Source organism: Leopardus geoffroyi, chromosome B3 (assembly GCF_018350155.1).
Source record: "Leopardus geoffroyi isolate Oge1 chromosome B3, O.geoffroyi_Oge1_pat1.0, whole genome shotgun sequence".
Taxonomy (NCBI): Eukaryota; Metazoa; Chordata; class Mammalia; order Carnivora; family Felidae; genus Leopardus; species Leopardus geoffroyi.
This window is the reverse complement of record NC_059337.1, coordinates 40336453-40362240: the sequence shown is the minus strand read 5'-3', so window position 1 is coordinate 40362240 and position 25788 is coordinate 40336453. Positions and strand designations below refer to the sequence as shown.

Sequence of the window (25788 nt, the reverse complement as noted above, 5' to 3'; positions counted from 1 at the left end):
TGGAGTCTCTGCCACCTCTGTGCCCTGCCCCTGCAGCATGGGTCTGCCCCCACCTCTGCTCCCTCCTACTCCCCAGGTGACTCTGCTGCCCCAGCTTGCCCCTGCCTTCTGAGAACCCTCTGGAAGTCGCAGCTGAGCTCAGCCCCGTGAAGTTGGGACGCTCAGTGTTTCCACTGGGGCTGGGAGAAGTTGCTGGGGTGGTTCTTCCATCAGCATTAAAAGCCTCTTTCTTCTAATGCCCCCGACCCTTTACCACTCTGCCATGTTGGAACAGTCCCTAGCCCTCTGGGCAGCCTCCTTATTCACACAGGAGGAGTCCAAGTAACACCCTCAGAGGGTGGTTAGGAAGATTTAATGAGAGAGGTTGGGGCCTCCTCCCCTCTTCTTCTGGGCCCTGTCTCCCTTGTGGGGTGGAAGGAGGAAAGTTCTGGTTACCAAACCCTGGGACCTTGGGCAAATTACTTCAGCATCCTGAGCCTCAGTTTTCACACTGGGGAAATGGGGATGCTAGTACCCACCTCTGAGCTGAGGGAGAAACTCAGTACTCTGTGTAAAGTACCTGGCTCAGTGCCTGGCACATTAGGGAAACTGGCAGTCTCTCCCGGCTCATTGGTGTGCTCTGTGGTATGAGGGAGGAGGGTCCCCAGCAAGTCAGATCTCTGCTGGGGATCTCTGCACTGGTGTCTCACCTTTTAGGGGGTCATTGGCCCTTATGAAAATGCAAACATTTCTGGACCAAACGCTGTCAGCCAGGGGGTCTCAATCTGGAGATCCTTAGAACTCAGGGTGGGGAAAAAAGGGACATTTTTATTTTTACAAACTTCTATTTAAAGGTTTAGTATTAGTTGCAATGATGAGCGAATGCAAGAGTGGAAGTGGCATGGTCTTTTGAAGCCAAGGCTGGGAAGTCACACGATACCACTTCGACCATATTTTATTGCTTGAAGCCCCTTGCAGGGCCAGCCTGGATTCAGGGGATAGAGAATATTGGATTCTCCCCCTTAATGAGAAGAGTACACAATCCCATTGCTTTGGGTGTTTCCAGAGGTGTGAGGAATAGTTGTGTCCATCTTTGCAAGCAGTCCCACCCACTACTTTTCTATTCCTTGTTCGAGGACCTCCCTGGAGGTATTTATCTCACCTGTAGAGGAACCTTGAGCCAGGCCATGACTGCGCCACACTCTGTTTGGCCCTGGAGTTTTCTTTTCCCCCACTGTTTACCTGGCTCTACTTTGCCAGGCACTGGTGATATCTAGAGTTTTACCAAACTATAGGCTGTATTAACATTTCAGCAGTTTTTCTGTTAATGTCCTACAAAGTATTTAATCATCTTGTCTCCTTACTCTCCTCCAATTTTATGACAATTTCTCAGTCTTTCCTTGTTTTTCACGACCTTGACACTTTTTTTTTTTTTTTTTTTTTTTTTTTTTAAATTTTTTTTTCAACGTTTATTTATTTTCGGGACAGAGAGAGACAGAGCATGAATGGGGGAGGGGCAGAGAGAGAGGGAAACACAGAATCGGAAACAGGCTCCAGGCTCTGAGCCATCAGCCCAGAGCCTGACGCAGGGCTCAAACTCACGGACCGTGAGATCGTGACCTGGCTGAAGTCGGACGCTCAACCGACTGCGCCACCCAGGCGCCCCGACCTTGACACTTTTGAATAGCACTGGTCAGGTATTGTGCACAATGTCCTTTAATTTGGGTTTGTCTGATGTTTTTCTCATGATTAGAATGGGGTCATGGAATTTGGAGTAGAAAACCACAGAGGTTAAGTGTCCCTCATTGCCTCCTGTCAGGGGATATATGATACTGTCCAGTGGCAAAACAAAAATAATTTATTTAAATAAACTCTCTGCCATTGAGCCACCCAGGCACTCCTGAGTGTCCAATGCAAGGCCTTGGTAGTGTGGGACTCGAACTCCCAACCTAAAGATCAACTGAGCCAGCCAGGTGCCCCCAAAAGGCAGCTTTGTAGCAAGTTTAATGTCCTTTATTCGAAAGAAAACAGTCCCTGGGTTGGGGGAGTACAGCCCTTCACAACAATTGAACACTCTTCTGGAGAGATTTTGGGTAAGAGCGAATTTTATAGAGCCCCCAAAGCAGCAACACAGAAATGGCAGGATTGGCTGCTAGGGGGATTTCTTTGTAAGGCTAGTGGGTCCTGTTTTCTAGGGTCAGGGGAGCTAGTACAGCAGAGTGTATGTTAGATTGTCATTGTTCTACGTTAGGTTTCCTGTAAGTGCAGGCTGAGGTAGATTTAGATTTGTGACCTGGGCCAGGTCACTGGGGCAGCCTTCATTTCGTAGGTCTCAATATAAGAATTAACTTTATCAGTACCAACATGGCCTGTCACTGGTGATGTTACCTTGATCCAATTCTGATACCAACTCCAATGTATGTGCTTTTTTCCACACCACCAAGCAATTAAGCCAATTCTTCATGGACACTGGGTTTCCCACAAATTTAACTCAATTCCAATACTATCTGCCTAAAGATAGTGTCAGATTCCACTGGTTAAGGGTTTAGACCTCAAGACCACCCCCATTTCAGAAGCCAATCCCAAGTCCAGGCTGTTACCTGGGCTTCTGACCGATTAGCTATAAATCAGAGGGTCCTACCACCCCCTCCTTAGTTTTGATTAATTTGCTAGAGCAGCTCACAGAACTCAGGAAACTAGTTTACTCACTAGATCATAAATGTATTACAAAGGATATTAAAGGATACAAATCAATAGCCAGATGAAGAGATACATAGGGTGAGGTCCTGAACAAAGGAATTTCTGTCCTTGTGGAGCATGGGACCCGGCACGTGGATGTGTTCTTGAGTTCACCAACCTGGAAGTTCTCCAAACCCGGTCCTTTCCCGTTTTTACGGCGGCTTCGTTTCATAGACAGGATAGATTAAATTCTTGACCATTGGTGATTGACTCAACCTCCAGCCTCTCTCCCCTCCCTGGAGGTCAGGGGGTGGGGCTGAAAGTTCCAACCCTCTGGTCTAGTTGGTTCCCCAGGCAACCAGTCCCCCATCCCCCTCCCCCCACCAAGTCTTCAGTTACCTTGGGGCTTCCCTTGTCACCAAATTAACGTTAACAATAGACGTCTTAACCGCTCTGTACACTTGGAAAATTCCAAAGGTTTTAGGACCTATGTGCCAGAAACAGGACCAAGCCCAAATATATATTTCTTATTATAAACCATAATTTCACGCTTGATCACGTGGTTAAGTGGTGTCGCCCAGGTTTCTCCATTGGAGTGTTAGCATTTTTCCCTTCCCAAACTCTATTGTCAGAAATGCTTTGTGGTTTAATTTACATTTCAATAATGACTAATGATGTTAGATATCTTTTCATATGCTTCTTTGCCACCTATATATCTTCTTTGTGTCCAAATGACTTTTTAATTGGGTTGTTTAATATCTCATCGATGAGTTTTTAGAGTTCTTTATAAATTTTGGAAGTGTTTCAAGATAAATTATAGACATCACTATACTTCCCTCTAAATACTCCGTATGCATAACATTCACTAGAATTCAATTTCTTTGCTTAAAATGAAATATACAAGTCTTAAGTTTATATTCACTGGGATTTGACAAATTTTACTTCAGCGTAATCCAAATTACTGTCAAGATGTACAACATCATTCTGTTGATTTTTATGATCTATCGATGGTTGCAATCCATTTGAAAAACAGTGCTCTAAACAATCTAGCTATAATGCAATGCCTTGGTAGAAGCTCTGGGCTATAAACAGGATTTGCAAACCTTCCTCACTAAAATATTGCTTCTGGAGCCAAGAGACCATCTTTCTGCCGACCCCTTTTCCCACCCTGGCCACTTCTGTCTGTTAAAGAACAAAATTCAAGTGAGTAAATTTAAAGATCTAATTGGCTTTATTCAATGATTCATGAATTGGGCAGCATCCCATCTAGCAAATAGAAAGGAGCTCCAGGGAGCTGTATAAAATGAAAGACTTTTATAGGCAAAAGGAAGTGGGGCAAAAAAGTTATTCCAGCAAAGACTGGATTGTTTTAGGCAAGATCACCTTCCTTCAGGGGATAGTGGGGGTGGTCTATCAGGTGGTTGTTTTTTTTTTTTAAGTTTATTTATTTGGAGAATGGGGGAGTGACAAAGAGAGAGAGGGAGAGAGAGAGAGAGAGAAAATCCCAGGCAGGCTCTGCACTGTCAGTGCAGAGCCCAATGCAGGGCTCCAACTCATGAACCATTAGACCCTTAACCAACTAAGCCACTCAGGTGCCCATGTATTATTGACCAGGAAGATCCAGACTGACTGGCTAAGATGACTTATCTGGGAGAGGCTGAAGCTGCAGTTAGCTTAGGTATTAAAGTCTCGATTTGGTGATGGGTGGGCCTTAGCACAGGTGACTCCATTTGGGGTCTGTTTTCTCCTTTTTAACACCTCCTAGTCCTTGCAGACCCCATCAGCTCTCACTCCTCCCCAGAAGGTTAGGAGGTTACCACCTAGAGACAGACACTGGGTGCTTAGTCACCTCCTTCTTCTTTTGGGGCCGTGTCAAGGTAAGCAGATGCTAGAACCTTATAACAATGTCCTGTGGTGGGTAGTATTCTGAGGACTATTAGTGCTATACAACCTCACCTTACATCCCGAATTATTTTTCAGCGTATAACAAAACTTGCTGTAGAGGATGCTGTCCACCCCCCTCAGCCACCCACTGAGGTAGTCAGGGGTTATTATCCTGATTTGACCTATAAGAAAATGGAGGCTTATAGAGGTACAGATAACTTGGTCAAGACCAGACTGCATTGCTGATAAATGCTGGAGCTGGGATTTGAACTCTGGCGTCCCAATTCCTACCAGGCTCTGTGAGGCTGAGTGGGCACTTGTGGTTTTCCCCATTTATATACTGTGTTGTTTCCATGGTAAAGCTGTGTTCTAGGTTGCAAACATTCACTGTTTGGGAGACAGCCAGTGGGTGAGAAGGGTCCTCCTTGGTAGACTGTAGGGACCACCCTGGGCTTGTTTCCAGGACGGCCTGACCTTACTACACTGTGCAGCCCAGAAAGGCCACGTGCCAGTGCTCGCATTCATAATGGAAGACCTGGAGGATGTGCCCCTGGACCAAGCTGACAAGGTAAGAGTGGCCTCAAGGCTGTTTGTCCTTCCCGTTGGGCTTGGGGCTCCTGGGGCCACTCCTGCCCATTCCTTAAGTGCATCCTTTGAGCTATGAGGGTAGTGCAGACTGGACCCTCCCTCAGGGAACTGCGGGCCTAGAAGGGGCATTAGGGCACAAATGAGTCAGATAAAGGAGGAACGTGATCAGTTCCCTCAGAGAGGTTCTGATAAGGACTAACTAGGTAGGTTAGAGGAAGGAGCCACTGCTTTCTGCTTCCTGGAAGAGGTGGCATTTGGTGAATGAACTGGGTTAATGAACTGGGTTTTGTTGGTAAGATTGGAAAGCGGGGAGGTTTTATAAATAGGAGAGCATTGCTAAAGCTTTAGAGGTAGAAAAGGGCCCTTTGTGTGTGAGTTTGGATGGTTTGGGATTTGGGGAGTGAGAGCCAGGGGGCTTGTTGGGAGCCCCGCATGGAAATCTCCACTGACTTCAAGCCTCAGAAATCTGTCCTTTATTCAGTATGCAGCAGGGAGCCACAGAAGGATTTCAGTGGGGGAGGAACCCCACCCAGTGGGATCTTGTTGGAGAGTTCAGTGTGGGCTTTCCAGGAAAGCATGTAGGGTAAGGGGAGGGGAGAGCTTCTGGGTCAGGAGAGGCCCTCCGCAGGCCCAGAGTAGTTGGCTAGGTGGGCAGGGTGGGCGTGCCCACTGCAGGGTGCAGAAGGGCCACTTTCTTCCCCTTCCCCGTCAGCTGGGAAGGACAGCGTTTCACAGGGCTGCTGAGCATGGGCAGCTGGACGCTCTGGACTTCCTTGTGGGCTCTGGCTGCGAGCACAGTGTGAAAGACAAGGTACTGTAACTGGGTCCCAGGGGAGGGAGGTGACCAGTGTGGCACTGGCGGCTTACCTGTACTGCCTTCTTCTTCTTCTTCGTCTTCGTCTTCGTCTTCGTCTTCTTCTTTTAAAAGCTTATTTATTTATTTTGAGAGAGAGTGCAAGAGATCACGCATGCGAATGCATGCAAGCTGGGGAGGGGCAGAGAGAGAGGGAGAGAGACAATCCCAAGCAGGCCCCGCACTGTTGACACGGGGCTTGAACCCATGAGCCATGAGATCATGACCTGAGCTGAAATCAAGAGTTGGATGCTTAACTGACTGAGCCACCTAGGCGTCCCTTACCTGCACCTACTTCTAACTCCAGTGTTCTGGAGGGGCAGGCAGCTTAAGGATCAGAGAGTGTCTGATGTTCACCCGGCAGCCATTTCTTGAGCACATGCTATGGGTCCTCCCTGTGCTGCTGGTGAGAAGCACAGATATCCAAGAGTCATAGTTTTTTTTTTTTTCTTTATTTTTTATATTTATTTTTGAGAGAGAGAGAGAGCGAGCAGGGGAGGGGCAGAGAGAGAGGGAGACACAGAATCAGAAGCAGGCTCCAGGCTTCACACTGTCAGCCCAGAGCCTGACACGGGGCTCGAACCCACGAACCGTGAGATCATGACCTGAGCTGAAGTCAGACGCTTAACCAACTGAGCCACCCAGGCGTCCCCCTAAGACATAGTTTTTCACTCAAGGAACCTGATGCCACAGTCCTAGTGGAAACCTGTGATCAGAGTGGGGAGCCAGGATGGCACATCTTTTGGCTGGTGGTGCTGCCTGGAGTGGTTTTGAGCAGCACTGTGATGCCCCTGAGGATGTCTATTGTTGGGGGTGAGGGGAAGAGTTAGGGGGTGGTGGTGGCCCCACACCTGCTGGTTATTTACTTTCTTTGTGATTTAGTCATCTACTATGGTTATGGCAAAAATAGAATGAGAGCCGGAGGAGGGAGCAGTTCGTTCAGGGTGGAGAGTTTATTAGCAGGATTTCACCAATCTGAGAAGAGGGGAGGGCTGAGGATTGAAGAGGTGACCCTGCAAATGACTCCTATCAGGGGCCATTGTGAATCATTAGGCAAGTATATTGCAGCAAATCCTAAACAATGCTTCCAACAAAGGGACAGACTTCATTATTTTTTTATTAAAAAAATTTTTTTTTAAGTTTTTTTTATTTTGAGAGAGAAATAGAGCACAAGTGGGGGAGGGGCAGAGAGAGAGAGAGAGAGAGAGAGAGAGAGAGAGAATCCTAAGCAAGCTTCATGCTGTTAGGCTTAGGAGTGGGACTTGAACACATAAATTGTGAGATCATGACCTGAGCTGAAACCCAGAGTCGAAAGCTTAACTGACTGAGCCACCTAGGCACCCTGGGACCGACTTCATTATTAATCTTCTGATTAATGTGCTTGGCCAGCATAAAGGAGTTCTGTTTATAAGTTAGTGACAGAGAGCTCATAGATAAATTCACCACAGGGTCTTAGAACTGGAAGTGTTCTCCATTAAGGGCCAATTCAACATTCTCATTTTATAGATGTGGAAACTAAGGTCCAGAGAGGGGGATGCTTTAGCCAAGGTCACACAGCAAAGACAGAGGTTCATCTGGGTTTGGAATTAGTAACCTAATGTCCAGCCCTGGGCTGCTGCCTCTCTTCAAGCTGCCTCATGAGGCACTAAGCCCTTGGGGTCTGCACTCAATCCAGCTGTCCACACTCATCCTTTTGGTCCTGAGAATCAGATCAGGCTGATTTCCTTCATTCTGGAAACATGGGCTGAGCAGGTCACGCTCTGGACTAGGCTGTGGGCCAGGAACTGGGAGTACAGAGAGGAGTAAAGGACTGCGCCTGCCAGGACCCATCTACCCAGGAGGCAAAAACATGATTGTACTCAGGGTGCCAGGAAGGCTAGAGCACCAAAACCGGAAACCAAGCAAAGCCCAGCTTTGATGAGCTTACCCAGAATCTTGCAATCAGAAATTCTAGAAAGAAGATTTTAAAATTGCATGCCCCTGTTATGTTTTGTATTTTCAGGTGAAAAGTGTTTTTATTTTGAATTTCTTTGAGGGAGGAGGCATAGTAAGCTTCTCTAGGCTCTGGGCCACTGAATGTCTGACTCCTGCTAGGACCCCACGGCCTGCTAAGGTAGACCTCTGAGAACCACCCCCCCCCCCCACCCACCCCCAGCAGCAACACAGGGCACACCACAGGCCTTGTGATGATAAGGAAGCTTTGAGAGCCTGAGAGAGTGATTAGTTCCACTGGGAACAAGGAGGAGCTGCTGACAAGGCCTCCCAGAGGTGGACAGGCTGGGCATCCTCACAGGAGGAGAGAAGACGGCAGGCACTGGGCCCAAGGCCATGGCCTCCTTCTGCCTAGCTCCCCTGCCTCTGAGCCCCCCTGCCCTGCTCAGATAGAGAGCTGAGTGCTCTGTTAGGGGGTCTGTGCCACCTGCACCGTCAAAGAGCATGATGTGGATATTTATAACCCAGAAGGAGGACACAACTCTGCCCCTGTCTCCACAGTCCTGCTACCTGGGGCGTGTGTTGGCCCCCCACGGCTCACCGCTTCCTTTGTGTCTCTTTGAACACAGACTTCACAGCGTGGCCACCTTCCCACAGCCTGGTCCTTGCTTGCAGCAGCCAGGCAGCTGTGTGCACATCTGCAGAGAAGGTGAGAAAGGAGAGAACAAAGCTTTCCAGGGGATATTTCATTGTTGTTGAGAGGATGTTTTAAACTTAACTTTTATTTATTAACACAAAATGGTAATGATCATAGAAGAAATTTAAATGTTTCATCTTGCAGCCCAGAAGGTAGTTATAGTTGTTTTATGTATGTGTGGACTTACCTTGAGGGGAGGTATGTCTATATCTGTTTAAAGTACCCCTCTGGCATTGGCATATGTTCACACCCTCATTGGGCCCTTAAGAGTTCCGTGCCTTGGGGCACCGGGGTGGCTCTGTTGGTTAAGCGTTGACTTCAGCTTAGGTCATGATCTCATGGTTTGTGAGTTTGAGCCCCCTGTTGGGCTCTGTGCTGATAACTCAGATCCTGGAGCCTACTTCGGATTCTGTGTCCCTCTCTCTCTGCCCCTCTTGGCTCACAATCTGTCACTCTCTCTCTCAAAAATAAATAACAACTTTAAAAAAGTTTTTTCAAAAAGAGTTCTGTGCCTGATGTGAATATCTTGATTCCTTCCTCAGGAAGGTGCTGAGGTAGACCAGGGCTGAGGAAAAGACCTTGAGCTAGAAGCCCCCATGACTGGTAGAGCTAGATATGTCCCAGAGCCCTTGTGGGTATGATGAATGGCTAAAGCTGGATTATCTCTTCTCATGCCTTTGTGGGTTCCCTCAGGGGCCACTGCTCTGGTCTTCCATCTGTGGTTCTTCCTTAGGGACATACTTCTTCTCTGGCTGGTCCCTTCCAGCTCTTCTCCTTCTTGCTTGGGCCCCTTTACCATCCACTTGCCCTCCGCAGAAAGATCCTTTTAAGGACAACCCCACCAGGGGCACATGGGTGGCTCAGTTGGTTAAGCGTCTGAGTCTGGCTCAGATCATGATCTCACAGTTTGTGGGTTCAAGACCCACGTTGGGCTCTGTGCTGACGGCCTGGAGCCTGCTTCGGATTCTGTGTCTCTCTCTTTCTGTCTCTCTGTCCCTCCCCTATTCCCCCCCTTCACTTGCTCTCTTTCTCTCAAAAATAAATAAGCGTTTTTTAAAAAATTAAAAAAAAAAGGACAACCCCACCTGACTACCCTTGACAGGAGCCAATTGTGATACAAAGAAGTTGGGGAGCCTTTGCCCCACCCAGTGGCACCACCTCTCTTGGCTCTGTTGCTGTCACCTTTAGACTTCTCAAGTGTGAGACAACTACCAGCCCTGTGGCTCTCAAGTTCCAGGAGACACATGTCAGTCTCTCCACCATAGTATTTACTCATTGAACAACTATTTTATTGAATGTCTGGCACGTGCCCCAGGCCCCAAACATTGAAGAACAAAGTAGACAGAAATCCCTGCCCTTGAGGCATTTATGTTCTAGCAGGAAGAGTCAGACAATAAACAATAAGCAAAGTATATAAGCAAATTATAGAGTGTGTTAGGTTATCAGTGCTATGGGGGAAGAGGGAAAGAAGAGCAGAGCAGGATCAGGGGATCAGGAGGACACGGGGTGGAAGTTGCGGTTTTAAATAGTGTGGTCAGTGTGGCCACACTATTCGGTGAGAAGCTACCATCTTGAACCAGGCCTTGTGGCTGGCTGCCTGGGCACAGCCTGAGCGCAGAGGAGAGCCTTGGCCTTGAGCAGGGGAGGGGATGGATCTAGGAGGGACTGGCTTTAGAGAGGAGCGTGGAAAGTTTTTTTTTTTTGTTTTTTTTTTTCCCCAAGTAATGTATCTGCCTTGACATGTAATAGGAAAAACCAGGACTTGGCCCTTGTAAGTGCCCCTGGTTGTAGTTTGAGGCACACTTCTCAGGGGCAGGGAGATAGTGGCCCAGTGTTCAGGGCTGCAGTTTGTTATACACTTGCTCTGTGACCCTAGATAAGTCACTTCCCCTCTTTGGAACTCAGCTTCCATATCTATAAAATGAGGGTGCTTCCAGCAGGTCCCCGTGGCCTTCAAGGGTCTATGATTCTACTGGTCCCTCAGGAGCCCTTCTGCCTGCAGGAGGGGAACACAGCCCTTCACCTGGCTGCTAGCCGCGGCCACCTGACTGTGTTGCAGCGACTCGTGGACATCAGGCTGGACCTGGAGGAGCAGAATGTGGTGAGTCACTACCCCGAAGATGCAGAGATGCGTGATGCTTGCTCACTCCCTGCTTTCAAGGAACCCCAGCCTGTGGTGCAGCCTGATTTTCCCCTGCTAGAGACTTTCTGGAGTAAAAGGGAATAGACAGAGGGCAGGGGGTGAGGCAGCTTGGAGGGTGAGAACATGAGCAGGGGTGTGGGGGCGGGAGTGAATATATCACATGCTCCTCAAGGTGAGAAAATCAGGTATGGGGCTCAGGGAACCACAAATAACCCAGGTCATTGTCCTGAGTAGCATGGTGGTGGAGAGCTTCAGTAGCCCTGGAGCCATAGTGCCAGGGGGGCCTTCTCATCTCAGGGTCTGGCCTCAGCCTCCCTGCCATCCTCATACCTCTCCCCTTGTGTTTCAGGAAGGTCTGACTGCCCTACACGCAGCGGTTGAAGGCAGCCACCCTGACTGTGTGCAGCTGCTCCTTGAGGCTGGGAGCAGCGTGAACGCCCTCACCCAGGTAGTCAGGCCTCCCCAGGACTAATGTCTTCCCTTGGCTACTGAGCTCGCCCTGACCCTAACTGTGTGGGAATAGAGGCCCTGAGGGCAGGCCCAGGGTGTGGTCTTGGCTTCTCCACTACTGAGCACTGTGACAGTGGGCAAGTTACTTAAATTCTCTGAGCCTCATTTCCCAAAATGGAGATGCTATGTAGTTACTTTTTTTACACTGCTGTTGAGGAGTAAATACCCCTCATGGTGTCTGGGATGTATTAGGAGCTCAACACCTGTTGGTGTCTTCTTATTGCTGGGTATTTGGTAGTTCATGAGTCCCCTTTATAACTATTACTTCAGAAAAATTTCCCCATTTTTACCTATGAAGAAGCTGAAGCTGTAGAGAGATTCAGTGCCTTTGCAGGTCACAAGCTGGTAAGAAGCAAAGCTGAGTCTGAAAAGCCCATTGCCCTGACTCCAGAGCTCATGGCCTGGAAAGTTTGCCCTGTCTGTGAAGGGACCATACCAGCCCTCAGAGCTGGAGCCTGGGAGAGGCCTCCTCTCTCTCACTACTGTATTCCTTAAGTCAGCTGTTGGAAATTCTCCTCTGGGAGAAGGGAGGTTGTAGCCTTTCTTTAGGTAGGAAGTTGGTGTTTTTGTTTTGTTTTGTTTTGTTTTTGCTTTTTGTTTTTAGATCAATGACCAATAATCTTTCTTGGCTGATTGAATGGCTTCAGGATCTGGAATTCTCTATTTGTTCTAAATTTCAATCAGAAGGCGATAATACTAATAAATAAAAATAATAGCAAAAATAGTTAAAAAGCAGAGGAATTAAAATATGCTAAAAATGTTTAACACAAAAGAAGGCAGTCAAGGAGAAGCAGAAGAGCAAAAAAGACAGGAGACATATAGAAAATAAATAGAAAAATGGCAAATGTAAATTTAATAATGATATCAGTGCTAAAGTTCCCTGAATGTGAATAATGCTTAAAAGTCACAAAACACTTAATTTGCAGAACTTCCCTAGCAGGTAGCACCCTCTGCCCCAGGGTGTCGGGGTGACACCAAGGCCCACCCAGAGGGGGAAAGCACCTGCCCCAGGGCACCCAACTATGTCCTTCCATCTGCCCGACATTGCTCTTTGGTCAGCAGCCCTTTCTCTGTGCCCAGCACAGTGCTCAGTACTGAGAGGGGGCAAAAGAAGTGAAATGTCAAGGCTATCTCGCCAGCAGTAGCAGCATAGGAGTTGAGAGACTGGGGAGGTGGTGTCCAGCTGGCGGTCATTGGCAGGGCTGGAGCTGCCCACTGCACTGGGCCTCGTGCTCCAGCCTTGGCTTGAGGTTTCTGGCAGAAGGCACATTCTATTTGGACACTCCCACCCCTTGCAGGCTCTCTGAGAAGGGGGCTGACCCAAAGCGATTACATTTCCCATTGGGAGATGGACTGGTTCCCATTCACCCTTGTGCACTCAGGTCAGATAGGACTTTGGGAGGACGACCAGCTCGTCCCACTTTGCCCCATACTGGCCTGGTTTTGAAAGTGAAAGTCCTGGGGAACAGTCTGGGAAGTCTGCAACAGTTGGCTACCTAGCAGGGTCTGCCTGGAGGAGTGGAGGGGTATTTCACATGAGCTCGTCGTTTGGCCAGGGGCGTGCTCTGATTGAAGAAGAGCACTTAGAAAGCCCATCAAGGTGAAGCCCTTGCACTGGCTCTGCCAGGCTCCTGCCTGGGCACGTTGAGACCCACTCCAGCAGGTGTGCACCAGGTGGGGTTTGCTCTGTACTGGCAAATCTTATTTGTTCCCCTCTTTGATGTACATTCTCAAGTTTGTGAAAGGAGTCACGGAAAAGCTCAGACCACAGTGAGCTCCTCTTACCAGTCACCAGGCCTAGGAAAGGCATTGATTTCTCCAACTTCAGGGTTTAATGGGGTAATAGTCCCGGGGTTGTGAGACATAAATGGAATAATGGATCCCAAAGCCCCAGTGTGAGGGGCTTTCAGGACATTGCACTGATGCCTGTTTCCCTCTAGAAAAAGCAAAGCTGCCTCCACTACGCAGCCCTTGGTGGCTCTGAGGATGTGGCCCGGGCCCTCATCCATGCAGGAGGCCACACCAACATAGCTGATCATGTAAGTGTGGGGGCTTGGGTTGAGGGGGGGTCCCCACTGCAAAGTCTTCATGACCTCACTGGTGAAGCACAGCAGGCAGAGATGGGCACTTTAGGTCCTTGGGGTTGGGATGGGGGCCAGGACTGGGGGACCTGGCCACATGAGGGTGGGCCAGATAAGCTTCTAGCTAGAACAGGGTTAGCAACCAAGTTGCATTTCCTCCCAAGTGAATTATCTGCTTGTGTTCTCCACTCATTTATCCATTGGGACCTAGTGATGATCTTTCATATTACAAATCTAGCCTCTTGGTTGTTCACTTTGTCCTGTTATATTGTGTGGTATACTCACAGGGGACAGTATATCCTGTGGTTAAGACATGGACTTTGTCAGATAACCTGGCTTGGAGGCCTAGCCCTGCCATGCACTGAACAACCTTGGGCAAGTTGCTTTGACCTCCCTGGGCCTTTGTTTCTTTATCTATAGGCACTCTTATTATTCCCATTATGTAAATGAGGAACTATCTGTTGTTTAGATTAGAAAGAGGTCATATTGTAGCTGAAATAAACACTATATTTAAAATTACTGTAGGGGCGCCTGGGTGGCGCAGTCGGTTAAGCGTCCGACTTCAGCCAGGTCACGATCTCGCAGTCCGTGAGTTCGAGCCCCGCGTCAGGCTCTGGGCTGATGGCTCAGAGCCTGGAGCCTGCTTCCGATTCTGTGTCTCCCTCTCTCTCTGACCCTCCCCCGTTCATGCTCTGTCTCTCTCTGTCTCAAAAATAAATAAAAACGTTAAAAAAAAATTTTTTTTTAATAAAAAAAAAAAATTACTGTAAAAGCAGTATAACACAATTCTTTGGAATATAGAGATCCCTAATCCCAGCACCCTAGTAAAGCAATGACTTTTACTTATTCCCTACCAGTTTTCCTCATATGTGTGGTAACTAGGCTAAGGCAGAATTCTGGAAAGGGTGATGCTTATTTGTTTTTACCCATAAAGACATCAGAAGTTTGATTACAGTCCAGTGGAGATTATGCAGCTCAGGTATCAAAGTTTACGAGTTTTTCTAGCAACCATTTTTAATTTTTTTTTTTTTTTCAACGTTTATTATTTTTGGGACAGAGAGAGACAGAGCATGAACGGGGGAGGGGCAGAGAGAGAGGGAGACACAGAATCGGAAACAGGCTCCAGGCTCTGAGCCATCAGCCCAGAGCCCGACGCGGGGCTCGAACTCACGGACCGCGAGATCGTGACCTGGCTGAAGTCGGACGCTTAACCGACTGCGCCACCCAGGCGCCCCTCTAGCAACCATTTTTAATGCCAGATGTAGTTCAGTGACCACATCACACTTAACGGTACCTCAACTGTTTGGTATTTAAGTTGTTTCTAACTTTGCCAGGATAAATAATGATTTTATGAACATTTTTTTTTGAGAGAGAGAGAGAGAGGGTGCAAGTGAGCGAGGGTGGAGAGAGAGAGAATCCCATGAGGGGCAGAGAGAGAGATAGAGAGAGAGAAGTGGGGCTCACCCAAAGCGGAGCTTGAGCTCACCCAAAGCAGGATTCAGTATCTTGTAGTTATGATTTGATTTTTTATGTTTAACTCTTTAATTCTCCTAAAGTGTATTTTTGTATATGGTGTGATATATTACTCAATAGATTTCTCCTCCAATTTTTTAATACTTCTATGTCAAGTGAATTTATTAAATAATTATAACATTTCTTAGTGCTTTTTCCTTCTTTCCTTTATCACATATTTGCAGTTTGATATATGATGGGCTTTATATCTGGGCAAGTGATTCTCTTTCGGTAAGTTGTATATCTAATCTTGAGCTGGTACCATATTATTTTAATTATTATTGCCTTATAATTTATTTTAAAGGCATATAAAGTTAGTCTCCTTTAATTATCCTTGTCTCTTAGTATAATCTTTTATCCTTTTGTATTCTCAAATGTTTTTTTTTCCCCAGCTGAAATTTAAAGTATTTTTTCAATTAAAAAATTCAACTTAAGGATACAAAATCAATGTACAGAAATCTGTTGCATTCCTGTATACTCATAATGAAACAGCAGGGTGAAATTAAGAAAAAAAATCCCATATCACATCAGTAAGAGAAAGTATAGAAACCATATGATCATTTCAATAGACGCAGAAAAGCATTTGACAAAGTACACATCCATTCATGATAAAAACCCTCTGCAAAGTAGGTCTAGCGGGAACATATATCAACATAATAAAAGGCTTTAAATGAAAAGCCCACAGCCAATGGTGAAAAACTGAGAGTTTTCCACTAAGGTCAGGAATAAGACAAAGATATTCATTCTCACCACTTTTATTCAACTTAGCACTGGAAGTCCTAGCCCTAGCAATTAGACAACATAAAGAAATAAAAGGCATCCAAATTGGTCAGGAAGAAGTAAAACCTTCATTATTTGCAGATGACGTGATACTACATATAGAAAACCCAAAAGATTCCATCAAAAAAACTACTAGAGTTGATAAATGAATTCAGTAAAGACACAGGATATAAAATCAATGTACAGAAATCTGTTGCTTTCCTATACACTAATAATGAAACCGCAGAAAGTGAAACTAAGAAAATAATCCCATCTGCAATTGCACTAAAAACAATAAAATATCTAGGAATAAACTTAACCAAAGAGATAAAAGACCTACACTCTGAAAGCTATAAAACACTGATGAAAGAAATTCCAGACAATGCAAAGAAATGGAAAGATATTCTATGCTCATGGGTTGGAAGAACAAATATTGTTAAGATGTCCATATTACCCAAAGCAATGTACAGATTTAATGGAATCCCTATCAAAATACCAACAGCATTTTTCACAGAACTAGAACAAAAAATCCCCAAAATTGTATGACACACAAAAGACCCTGAATAGCCAAAGGAATCTTAAAAAAGGAAAACAAAACGGGCGGTATCAAGTTGTATTTCAAAGCTGTAGTAATTAAAACAGTATAGTACTGGCATAAAAACAAACACAAAGATCAATAGAATAGAAAGGAAAACCCAGAAATGAACCCACAATGTCATGGTCAATTAGTTTTTGACAAAGGAGCAATGAACATACAATGGGAAAAAGTCTCTTCAACAAATGGTGTGGGGAAAGCTGGACAGCCACATGCAAAAGAATGAAACTGGACCCCTTTCTTTCACCGTACACAAAAATAAGCTCAAAATGGATTAAAGAACTCAATGTGACACCTGGAATCATAAAAATCCTTGAAGAGAGCACAGACAGTAATTTCTCTGACATCAACCATAGCAACTTTTTTCTACTTAGGTGTCCTGACACAAAGGAAACAAAAGCAAAAGTAAACTATTGGGACTACATCAAAATAAAAAGTTTCTACACAGTGAAGGAAACAGTCAACAAAACTAAGAAGGAACCTACAGAAAGGGAGAAGATATTTGTAAATGACATATCTGATGAAGGGTTAGTATCCAAAATATATAAAGAACTGATACAACTCAACACCCCCCAAAATAAATAATCCAATTAAAAAACAGGCAGAAGAAATGAACAGACATTTCTCCAAAGATGACATATGGATGGACAACAGACATATGAAACGATGTTCAACATCACTCATTGTCAGGGCAATGCAAATCAAAACTACAGTGAGAGATCACCTCACACCAATCAGAATGGCTAAAATCAAAAACATAAGAAATAAGTGTTGACAAGGGTATGGACAAAAAGGAACCCTCATGCCCTGTTGGTGGGAATGCACACTGTGCAGCCACTGTGAAGAACAGCATGGAGGTTCCTCAGAGCCTACTGATGATGACATTTGGTCTGATGAATGGAGGCACCGTGATTTATTAACCTCCTCAACTGTGGTAGAGCATCAGGTTTACTTGCTAATGCAGGTAGCATAGTTTTGTGCCTATGACCTCTTTGGGGGCAAGATTCTCAGAAATAGGGAATTTGAGGTCAAATATTGTGAGCATCTTTCTAGCTCTTGATATGTAAGCCGAACCCTTCCTAGAAGTGTTGTGCCAATCTGCAGAGTCACTAGCAGTGTCCAGGCTGCTTGTTTCTTAGTCCTCTCACCCAAAGTGTGTATTAGCTTTTTCGTTTTCTCCCAATTAAAAAAGGCCCCAGGAGTGCCTGGCTGGCTCAGTCAGAAAGAGCATGGGACCCTTGATCTTGGAGCCATGAGTTCAAGCCCCACGTTGGGTGTAGAGATTACTTTAAAAAATGAACACCTGGGTGCCTCAGTCCGTTACTCAGTGTCTGACTCTTGATTTCATTTTAGGACATCATCTCACAGTTCATAGGTTCAAGCCCCACATTGGGCTCTGCACTGATGGTGCAGAGACTTCTTGGGATTCTCTCTCCCCACCGCTCTCAAAAATAAACAAATAAATAAATAAATAAACTTGAAAAAGTAAGATCCTAAAAAAAAAAAAAAAAAGAACAACACAGGACCTTGTGAGGAAACTGTTGTGTATCTTGACTATGTAGTGGATACATGAACATACACATGTGATAAAATGGTGTAGAACTAAACATACATGTACAAATGACTACAAGTGAAGCTGGGGGATCTGAATAAGATGGTGGATGTTGTCAGAGTCATTATCCTGCTTGGGATATTACTAGGGTTTTGTAAGATATTACCATTGGGGAAAAGTGGGTGAAGGATACATCAGAACTCTCTATATTATTTCTTAATTGCATGTGACGCTATAATTATTTCAAAATAAAAATAGAAAGTTCTGCTCCGTTAAAAAAATTTAAAAGTCTCTGGAAGGACACACATAAAAGCAGAGATTTAGGTTACCGATGGGGTTTAGGAGTAGGGGGTATAAGCAGGTGTGTGAATGCAGGTAGAAGAAAGCTTTTCACTAGATACCTGTGTACTTTTTGGTTCTTTTGGTTTTTATAAATAAAATGTAAAACAACTAAAAGCCATATTTGCTCTCTTTCCACTCCCCTTTCTGACCACATTCCCCCAGATGGGTTTCCAGGACGACCGAGGCTATATCCAGTGTATTTGGTTGTTTTATCTCCACGGCCTTCTGCTTCCTGGAAAGCCCAGACTTGTAGTTCTGGACAGATTTCCAGGCTCACCTGAGTCGTGCATTTGAGCCAGTTTCTAGTTTTTGCCCATTCACTGTCACAGCAGACCTTTTTGGGGCCTGATTTTTATTTCTATTATCTGGCAATGACCTGAGGCCAATGTTGAAGTTGAAATTCTTATGGTAGTTTTTACCTGTGTTCAAATTTTTTTTCTAGACGTGTTTCAGAATAATTTTTGGTATTTATTGAAATTTGAGTTTGGGATTACGTTAAGCTTATAAATAATATAAAATAGTCATCTTTGTAATATGTTTTTTTATACATTTTTTTCAATGTTTATTTTTGAGAGACAGAGCGTGAGCAGGGGAGGGGCATAGAGAGAAGGAGAGACAGAAGCCGAGGCAAGCTTTAGGTCTGAGCTGTCAGCACAGAGCCTGATGCAGGGCTCGAACTCACAAACCATGAGATCATGACCTGAGCCTAAGTTAGATGTTTAACTGACTGAGCCACCCAGGAGCCTCTCTAATATATTTTCACTAGGAGCATGAAGTCTTGCCATTTCTTTATGTCTTCTTTTATATCTTTCAGTGATGTTATATAGCTTTTAGTTTGCCTTTGATATGTCCATTTCCAATTATACTCTACATAAATACTTGATATTTTTTGACTGTTGTGAATATTTTTTTTTAATTATGTCATTTCTTGTAGCATTCAATATAGGAATGCTCTATGACTTTTAATTTTACTAGAGTTCTTTTTTTTTAGGTGGTAATAGCTTTTTTAAACCTGTCTAGATATACAATCACATTGCCTACAAATAATTGTATAGTTTAAATATTCTTTTCCAATATCAATAAACCTTTTTTTTTTTTAATTTGCTGGCCTAAACTAATAGACATTGGTAGTGGACATTTTTGGGGTGTGTGTCTATGTGTGTGTGTGTGTGTGTACTCTGTTCTGTAATCTTTTTACACTTAAAATGTGAGCCTGTTTTTCCACCATCAGTTTTTTGGCTTTGTACTCTTCCACTATGTGTGTGTCACTATATCACCTAGAGGGAAGGATGCTATTGCAGTATCTCTACTTTGCCATGTGGTCAGGCATCAGAGGGGACGACTGATGAAGGAGTCTTCCAGCCTTGAGTGAGGCCTTGGATGTGTGTTGCCTTGGAGTGAGGTCTCTGTTCTGGTCCTGGCTGGCTCCCTCGTTCCTTCCTTCCACACATAAACAGTAATCAGGCACCTACCTGAGTATTGAAGGGAGAGACTCCAATAACATAAGGTTCCTATTAGCTGTTGGGCAAGTCACTTACGTCTTGTGAACTTCAGTGTTCTTGTCTGTAAGTTGAAAATACTAGTAACACCATTCCTATATATACTTCCTAGGTTCGTGTGTGGATTCAATAAGATATTAGAGAACTTTAAGTGTTGTTGCTACAAGGGACCTCAGCAAACATTACTTGCTAGGTGAAGAGGAGCAGAGAAGGGAAATGACTTGCCCACAGTTCCACAGTGAGTTTCTGGCATAGCAAGGTCTCAAACTTGGGTCTTCAAGCTCCCACCCACCTTGAGGATCAGTTTTGGGCTCCAGGGATTCAGCCTTTGGGGTTATAGATTCCTCAAGCCACCCATGTCCTCTGAGGAGCAAGAAGGGACAAACCTAGAAGCACTATATCTATATACCCCTCCCTACTTCGATCCCCCAGCACCAAGCTGTGCTGGACAGTCCTGGGAGGGACCGTTCAATTCATTCATGTGTTTTCTCCCCCAGCAGGGAGCCTCTCCTATGCACCTCGCTGTGAGGCACAACTTCCCCGCCTTGGTCCAGCTCCTCATTGACGCAGGCAGTGACCTGGATGCCACTGACAATGTAAGTGGTTGCAGAAACCATCTGGGCACCCTCCCAGGTGGGCAGGGCTTGGCTGTAATCTCCTAGCATGGCCTAGAATTGAGGAATTAATTTTTTGAGCTTGTAAAAAGCTGTCTAATATTTGTTGAAGAGATCATTTTATGAACCACTCTATTTTGAACATTTTGGTGGTTTTCAAGCTGTTGCCATGGTCTATATAACACTGTAGTAAACATCTTCCTGTGTTCAACCATTTCCTTTTATTGATTCTATTTTCCTTTGGGAAAATTCCCAGGACAGGGGTGACTGGGGCAGTCTTGTGTAACAAGAAGCTTCTGAGTCCTGAAGTTGTGCTCAGTCAGGCACCCTTTTAATTCCCCATCCCCACCACTCTCCCCCTGACCATCTAGTAGTCCTCAGTGCCAGCACGTACAGCCACTAGTGGTGGAAAGCAGCTTTGCAGGATATATCACATACCTTCAAAATTGTCAGTATTTGCACTTCAGCAAATTGAGCCTCAAGAAATACATTAAAAGCTCATGCACAAAGATATCTATTGCAACATTGCTTATCAATCTTCAACATCAATCGTGCCCAAATATTTAATAAGAGAGAAGTGGTCAGGTAGATTATGGTTATAGACGTAGGCTACTATGGAGCTGTTAAAAACAGTGTTTATAATATGTGGAAATGTTATGTTAGGTAGAAAAATGGATGCAAAATGTATATACGGGATGATCTCATATAAAACCAGTAAACCAAAAGCATTCTGCATTAAAGACTAGAAGAAATATATTAGGATCATTACAGAGGTTGACTTAGCCAGCAAGTGGTATTTTTTCCTTTGTTCTTTCTGCTTTTTGTTTTTACCAAGTTTTCTCTGGTATTAGGCTTATGACTAAACCCAGCTTACCCTCTCCCATAACTTCTTAGAGAGACTTTTTAAGGCCCAGGTAAGAGTGTACTCACCTTGGAACTGTCCTGGCTTTGAGTCTTGGGCCACTCATACATGCTTTTGTACTCCCCTGTCCCTTTGGCTTCTCCAGAGGCAGCAGACGCCCCTCCACCTTGCTGCTGAGCACGCCTGGCAGGACATAGCAGAGATGCTCCTCGTCACTGGGGTTAACTTAAACCTGAGAGATAAGGTACCTCTCCTCCCAACCAGCCTCCCTTTCAAGCTTTCATGGCTCCCTCTTTGCTAGAGACCCTATTACAAATGCCTCGTGCTCTCAGACTATTCAAGGCTTCCCATCCTTTATATACTAGCTCAAAAGCAGCCTCCTCCGGGAAGTCTTCCTGCCCCTCCATTACTTTCCCCTTCCTCCTCTGAGGTCCCTCAGGACTTGGCCTGCCCTTCTCCTGGTCTAGAATTGTGATGTGGTCACCTTCTGTTTCATGGCTCCTCAGACTTTGAGCTCCTTGAGTCGCCTGGTGGGGAGGGGGAGAGGGAGTAGAGGAGCAGGGTCCCACAGCCCCCTAAATATAGGACAGGGGTGGGGAAGCTACCTGGCTCTTTGTGCCTCTGGGCTGACTACTTCCTCAGGTGCTGGAGGTTCCAGACCAGCTGAAGATTTGGTCTGAGGCCGAGAATGTCACAGGCTCATGAGTGGAAGGGGCTTGCACCTGTGGCCCAGTATGGTGTGGGGAAGAATTGGGGGCAGAAATGGGCCCTGAGGCTGAATCTGGGAGGGGCTCCCTGCTTTGAGCTGGGCCCCAGGGTAGCTGGCCATATGTAAAGAGGAGCTTCCCAGCTCCCTGCAGGTGCCTGGAGAGATTGAGGCCAGCCCTGTGCCGGAGGTCTGGAGCGAAGGGCCTGGGAGCATGAAGTGGGGAGGGCAAATGGACCTAATGAACCCGGTCCCCTTCCCTGGGCTCTGGTTTCATCTGAGAAGTGGGGCAGGTAACCGCTATTTCAGAGGTAATGTTGAGGAGTTGTGTAGGCTGAGTTTCATAAGCTCTAAGACTTTCTAAATTCTAAAGAAACAAGAGGTGGTTACTGGAATTATTATTATTGCCTTGTTCAATCCTTCCCCATGCCCAGAAAACTTTTCTGCTCTCCGGTGTAGACTGCTGGAAACTGCTTTCTTTGGGCAGGAATGTTTGCAGTCAGTACTAGAGGCTACCCTACGCCCCACCTGTAGCAACTTTGGCTTCCATTCTTACTTCTTACTTGCAGCAAGGGAAAACTGCCCTGGCAGTGGCCGCCCGCAGCAACCACATCAGCCTGGTGGACATGATTATAAAAGCTGATCGCCTCTACAAATGGGAGAAGGTACTGAGACCCTGCACTTGGTCTCTCCATGTTGCAAAGGGACTGTGTGGGCTTGGCTCTAGGTGGGGCTGGCTTTGAACTCCAGCCCTGACCAATTCAGGACCACCCTCATTTTCTGAGGAGGTGATAATCCCTGCCTTACCTAACACCAGGGTTGTTTGTGAGCATCTGGAGATGAGTGAGCACCTAAACCACACTGAAACAAAGCAGACTGAGGTCCGTGCCAATGTGGAGATGTTACTGGACTCTGTTACAGCCCCTGGTTGATGGATTCATGTGTGCATGCCGGCATGCATGAATAAAGAGATGGCAAGTTGGTTTTAGCTCACTGCCATCTTCAGGTGATTGGAATTGCTGTTCGGGGTGTTCTATTCAGGCAACTTTCTGAGCCCAGAAGGAAAGTGTGCTGGGATTAATTAGTGATGTCTGCCGAAGAATTGGGGAAGAGTAGCAGGTGTTAAGGCTATGCTTTTCCAGTCCTCAGGAAATGGGGGTGGGGTGGGGTTTTTTTTGACATCTTTGAAGGTCGTTTTTGTATACAGAAAACAATTTTTGCATTTACTTGAGTTTTAAAAATTAATACTAAATTTATTATGAATTTTAAAACCTAGTTGTCCTTAAACTTTTAAAATCATTTTATAAATCTTTTTTTTTTTTAATGTGTATTTATTTTTGAGAGAGACGGAAACAGAATGAGAGTGGGGAAGGGGCAGAGAGAGGGAGATACAGAATCTGAAGCAGGCTCCAGGCTCTGAGCTGTCAGCACAGAGCCCGATGCGGGGCTCGAACTCACGGACCGTGAGATCATGACCTGAGCCGCAGTCGGATGCTCAACAGACTGAGCCCCCCAGGCACCCCTCATTTTATAAATCTTATTCCATTTATACAGCTACTATATTTTAGGAATTTTAGGAATTTCCACTTTCAAGGAAGCCTTTTGATTAATGTTTGGATCCATGTTTAAACTTAAACTATCTTAAACATTCTAAACTGAGTGAATAATAGATTTTTAAAAGTACTTTGAATGCTTCCTAAATTCTTAAGTTATCCTAGTATATCCAGTAAATTAAACCTATAAATAAAGTGAGTCTCAAATATCTTAAATATTTCAATATTGTTTGCAAACTGAGTAAACTTCTCTTATACCTCTCAAATTAAAAAAAAAAAAAATCACTATTCCAAAATTAGTTAATAACACATTTCAATAGCAATCATAAGATATTCTCTTTCATGGACATGCTAGATTCTCAAAAACATTATAGCCCCTTTATGTCTAACGGGTTACTCCTCAATGTAACCCCAAAATATTAATACCAAGGGTGTGATTAATTGATTCATCTCTGTGCGTAATTCTAACACCTCAGACTTCAAAAGTTCTCAACGTCAAGGTGGTGGGGTGGTGAGAATCCCAGCCTGCCCCCCACTCTCACCCTAAGGCCAGTTCATTCAGAATCTCTGGTGTGGGAACCAAGCATCAGTAGTTCTTAAAGCTCCTGGATGATCCCAATGTACAGATGCGGCTAAGAACACTGCTCTGAGGAACCACCCACATGAGAACCAGTCTCCCTGGTCACCATGTCATAGGTGACTGAACATTGTTGACCAGGATGTAAGATTTGCAGCTGCAGACACCAGAACTCACCTGAGCTTTTTAACAACCAGAACTCTGTATCCGCATCCTTTAGAGGGGCTTACTTAGGCTTTTGTGGGTTTAACTGATGCTATCACATACTTCTTTTATAACTTCTCATTTTATCACCTGCTTTGCATAGAAGAATTCTGTAACCCCGCCCTTCACTACTTGTTGAGATTCTGCAAATCTGCTTAAGTACCTGATCCTTGGCTTGACTGGTGTTAGCCACAGCTGCTGAGTCCTTCTGCTGGCACTTGTGCTGTGAGCACACAGAGAAAAGAGAGGAATTGGGAAGGCTGCCTGGAAGAGATGGCATGTAGATGGTCTCTTGACTGTGGCGATGGGGTTGAGGGACAGGGAGGTGAGAAAAGGAGTTCTGGATGGAGGAACAATGTGAGCAGCTGGGGTTGTAGAGGTCAAAGCAAGGCACAGAGTGAGAAACCAGAAACCCCAGGCCTGTGATGATGCCAGTACCCCATCCAGGCTCCTGAGGGAGAGCCTGGCAGGGATGTCCCCCCGGGTGGCAGCTGCACTTTTGGGATCTGCCCCACAGGATCACGTGTTGTGCAGGGACCCCAGGGATCCCTCTGGGAAGAACTTGACCTTTAAGCAGGACCATCGGCAGGAAACGCAGCAATTCCACTCTGTGCTGTGGCGACTGGCTTCCAGGCATCTGCGGCCTCAAGAGTGGAAGAAGCTTGCGTATTGCTGGGAGTTCACCGAGGCCCACGTCCATGCCATCGAGCAGCAGTGGACAGGTACCACCCGGCCTCTCCCCACCCCAGAGCAACCAGTGGGTGGAAGGGGGGCACTTGTGTGTTCAGTTTTCTGCATTTCTGGGGGAAAAGCCAGTGCAACCTGGCAAAGTTGGATGGCAAGCCACATGTCATTGCCAACATCCCGTGTGCTCCTCCATCCTTCCAGGCCTTTGCTCAGGCTGAGCCCTCTGCCTCTCCCTCTCCCTTGACCTGTGAACCTCACATTCTTTGTGAATGAGCTCATCATTCACACAAACTAAAGGCACTCTCCATAAAAAGTAGAGGACCAGCTCTTGCCACCAGTATTTACCTTCTACTTGGAAATGTTGGCTCTGGTACTAAGGGAGAAAACAGAAACAGAAATAAAGACTGAAAATATTGGAAAGGAAGAGAGATTTACTAACTTCAGGTGCTATAATCCTATACATGAGCAGTCCAGAAGAATCAGCTGAAAAACTTAGCATAAAATAATTCAGTGAAATGGCTAAAGATATGATAAAGTATACAAACACCATAGTATTCCTATGTACTCTCAGTAAGTGGGGAAAAATATATAGGGGTATTTTTGAAAAGATATTCCATTTACAATAGTGTTTCTAAAAATAAGTATGAATGGCATATGAGTAAAACAGTAAAAATTAGTTCAACTATTAAAAAAAGACTTGGGTAAGTGGAATGACATTCTGTATTCTTGGCTAGAAAGTGTCAGGTAGACATTGATTTTTCCCAAACTAGATTAAAAATTTGAATCAGTTTTTTAAAAAGTTTTTTTTAATGTTTGTATATTTTACTTTATTTTTAAAACTTTTAAATTAAGTTCATTTATTTATTTTGAAAGAGTGAGCAAGCAGGGTAGGGGCAGAGAGAGAGAGGAGAGAGAGAATCCCAAGCAGGCTCTGCACTGTCAGCACAGAGCCCAATGTGGGGCTCAAACTCATGAAACTA

General features: G+C 45.3%; 1 protein-coding gene across 9 annotated transcripts in view; it reads left to right on the top strand.

Annotated features, from left to right (window-relative positions):
• Positions 1–25788, top strand: part of ANKDD1A (ankyrin repeat and death domain containing 1A) — a 38191-nt gene that overhangs the window by 9438 nt on the left and 2965 nt on the right. For 2 of the 9 annotated variants that reach the window (XM_045449452.1, XM_045449449.1), the window contains exons 5-13: positions 5006–5110; positions 5843–5941; positions 10597–10713; positions 11105–11203; positions 13206–13304; positions 20103–20201; positions 21227–21325; positions 22357–22452; positions 24639–24843. In XM_045449452.1, the coding sequence (XP_045305408.1) occupies positions 5006–5110; positions 5843–5941; positions 10597–10713; positions 11105–11203; positions 13206–13304; positions 20103–20201; positions 21227–21325; positions 22357–22452; positions 24639–24843 (1018 nt within the window). The remainder of the gene's footprint in view (positions 1–5005; positions 5111–5842; positions 5942–10596; positions 10714–11104; positions 11204–13205; positions 13305–20102; positions 20202–21226; positions 21326–22356; positions 22453–24638; positions 24844–25788) is intronic. The other 7 variants (XM_045449451.1, XM_045449450.1, XM_045449456.1 and 4 more) reach the window with 7 other exon arrangements.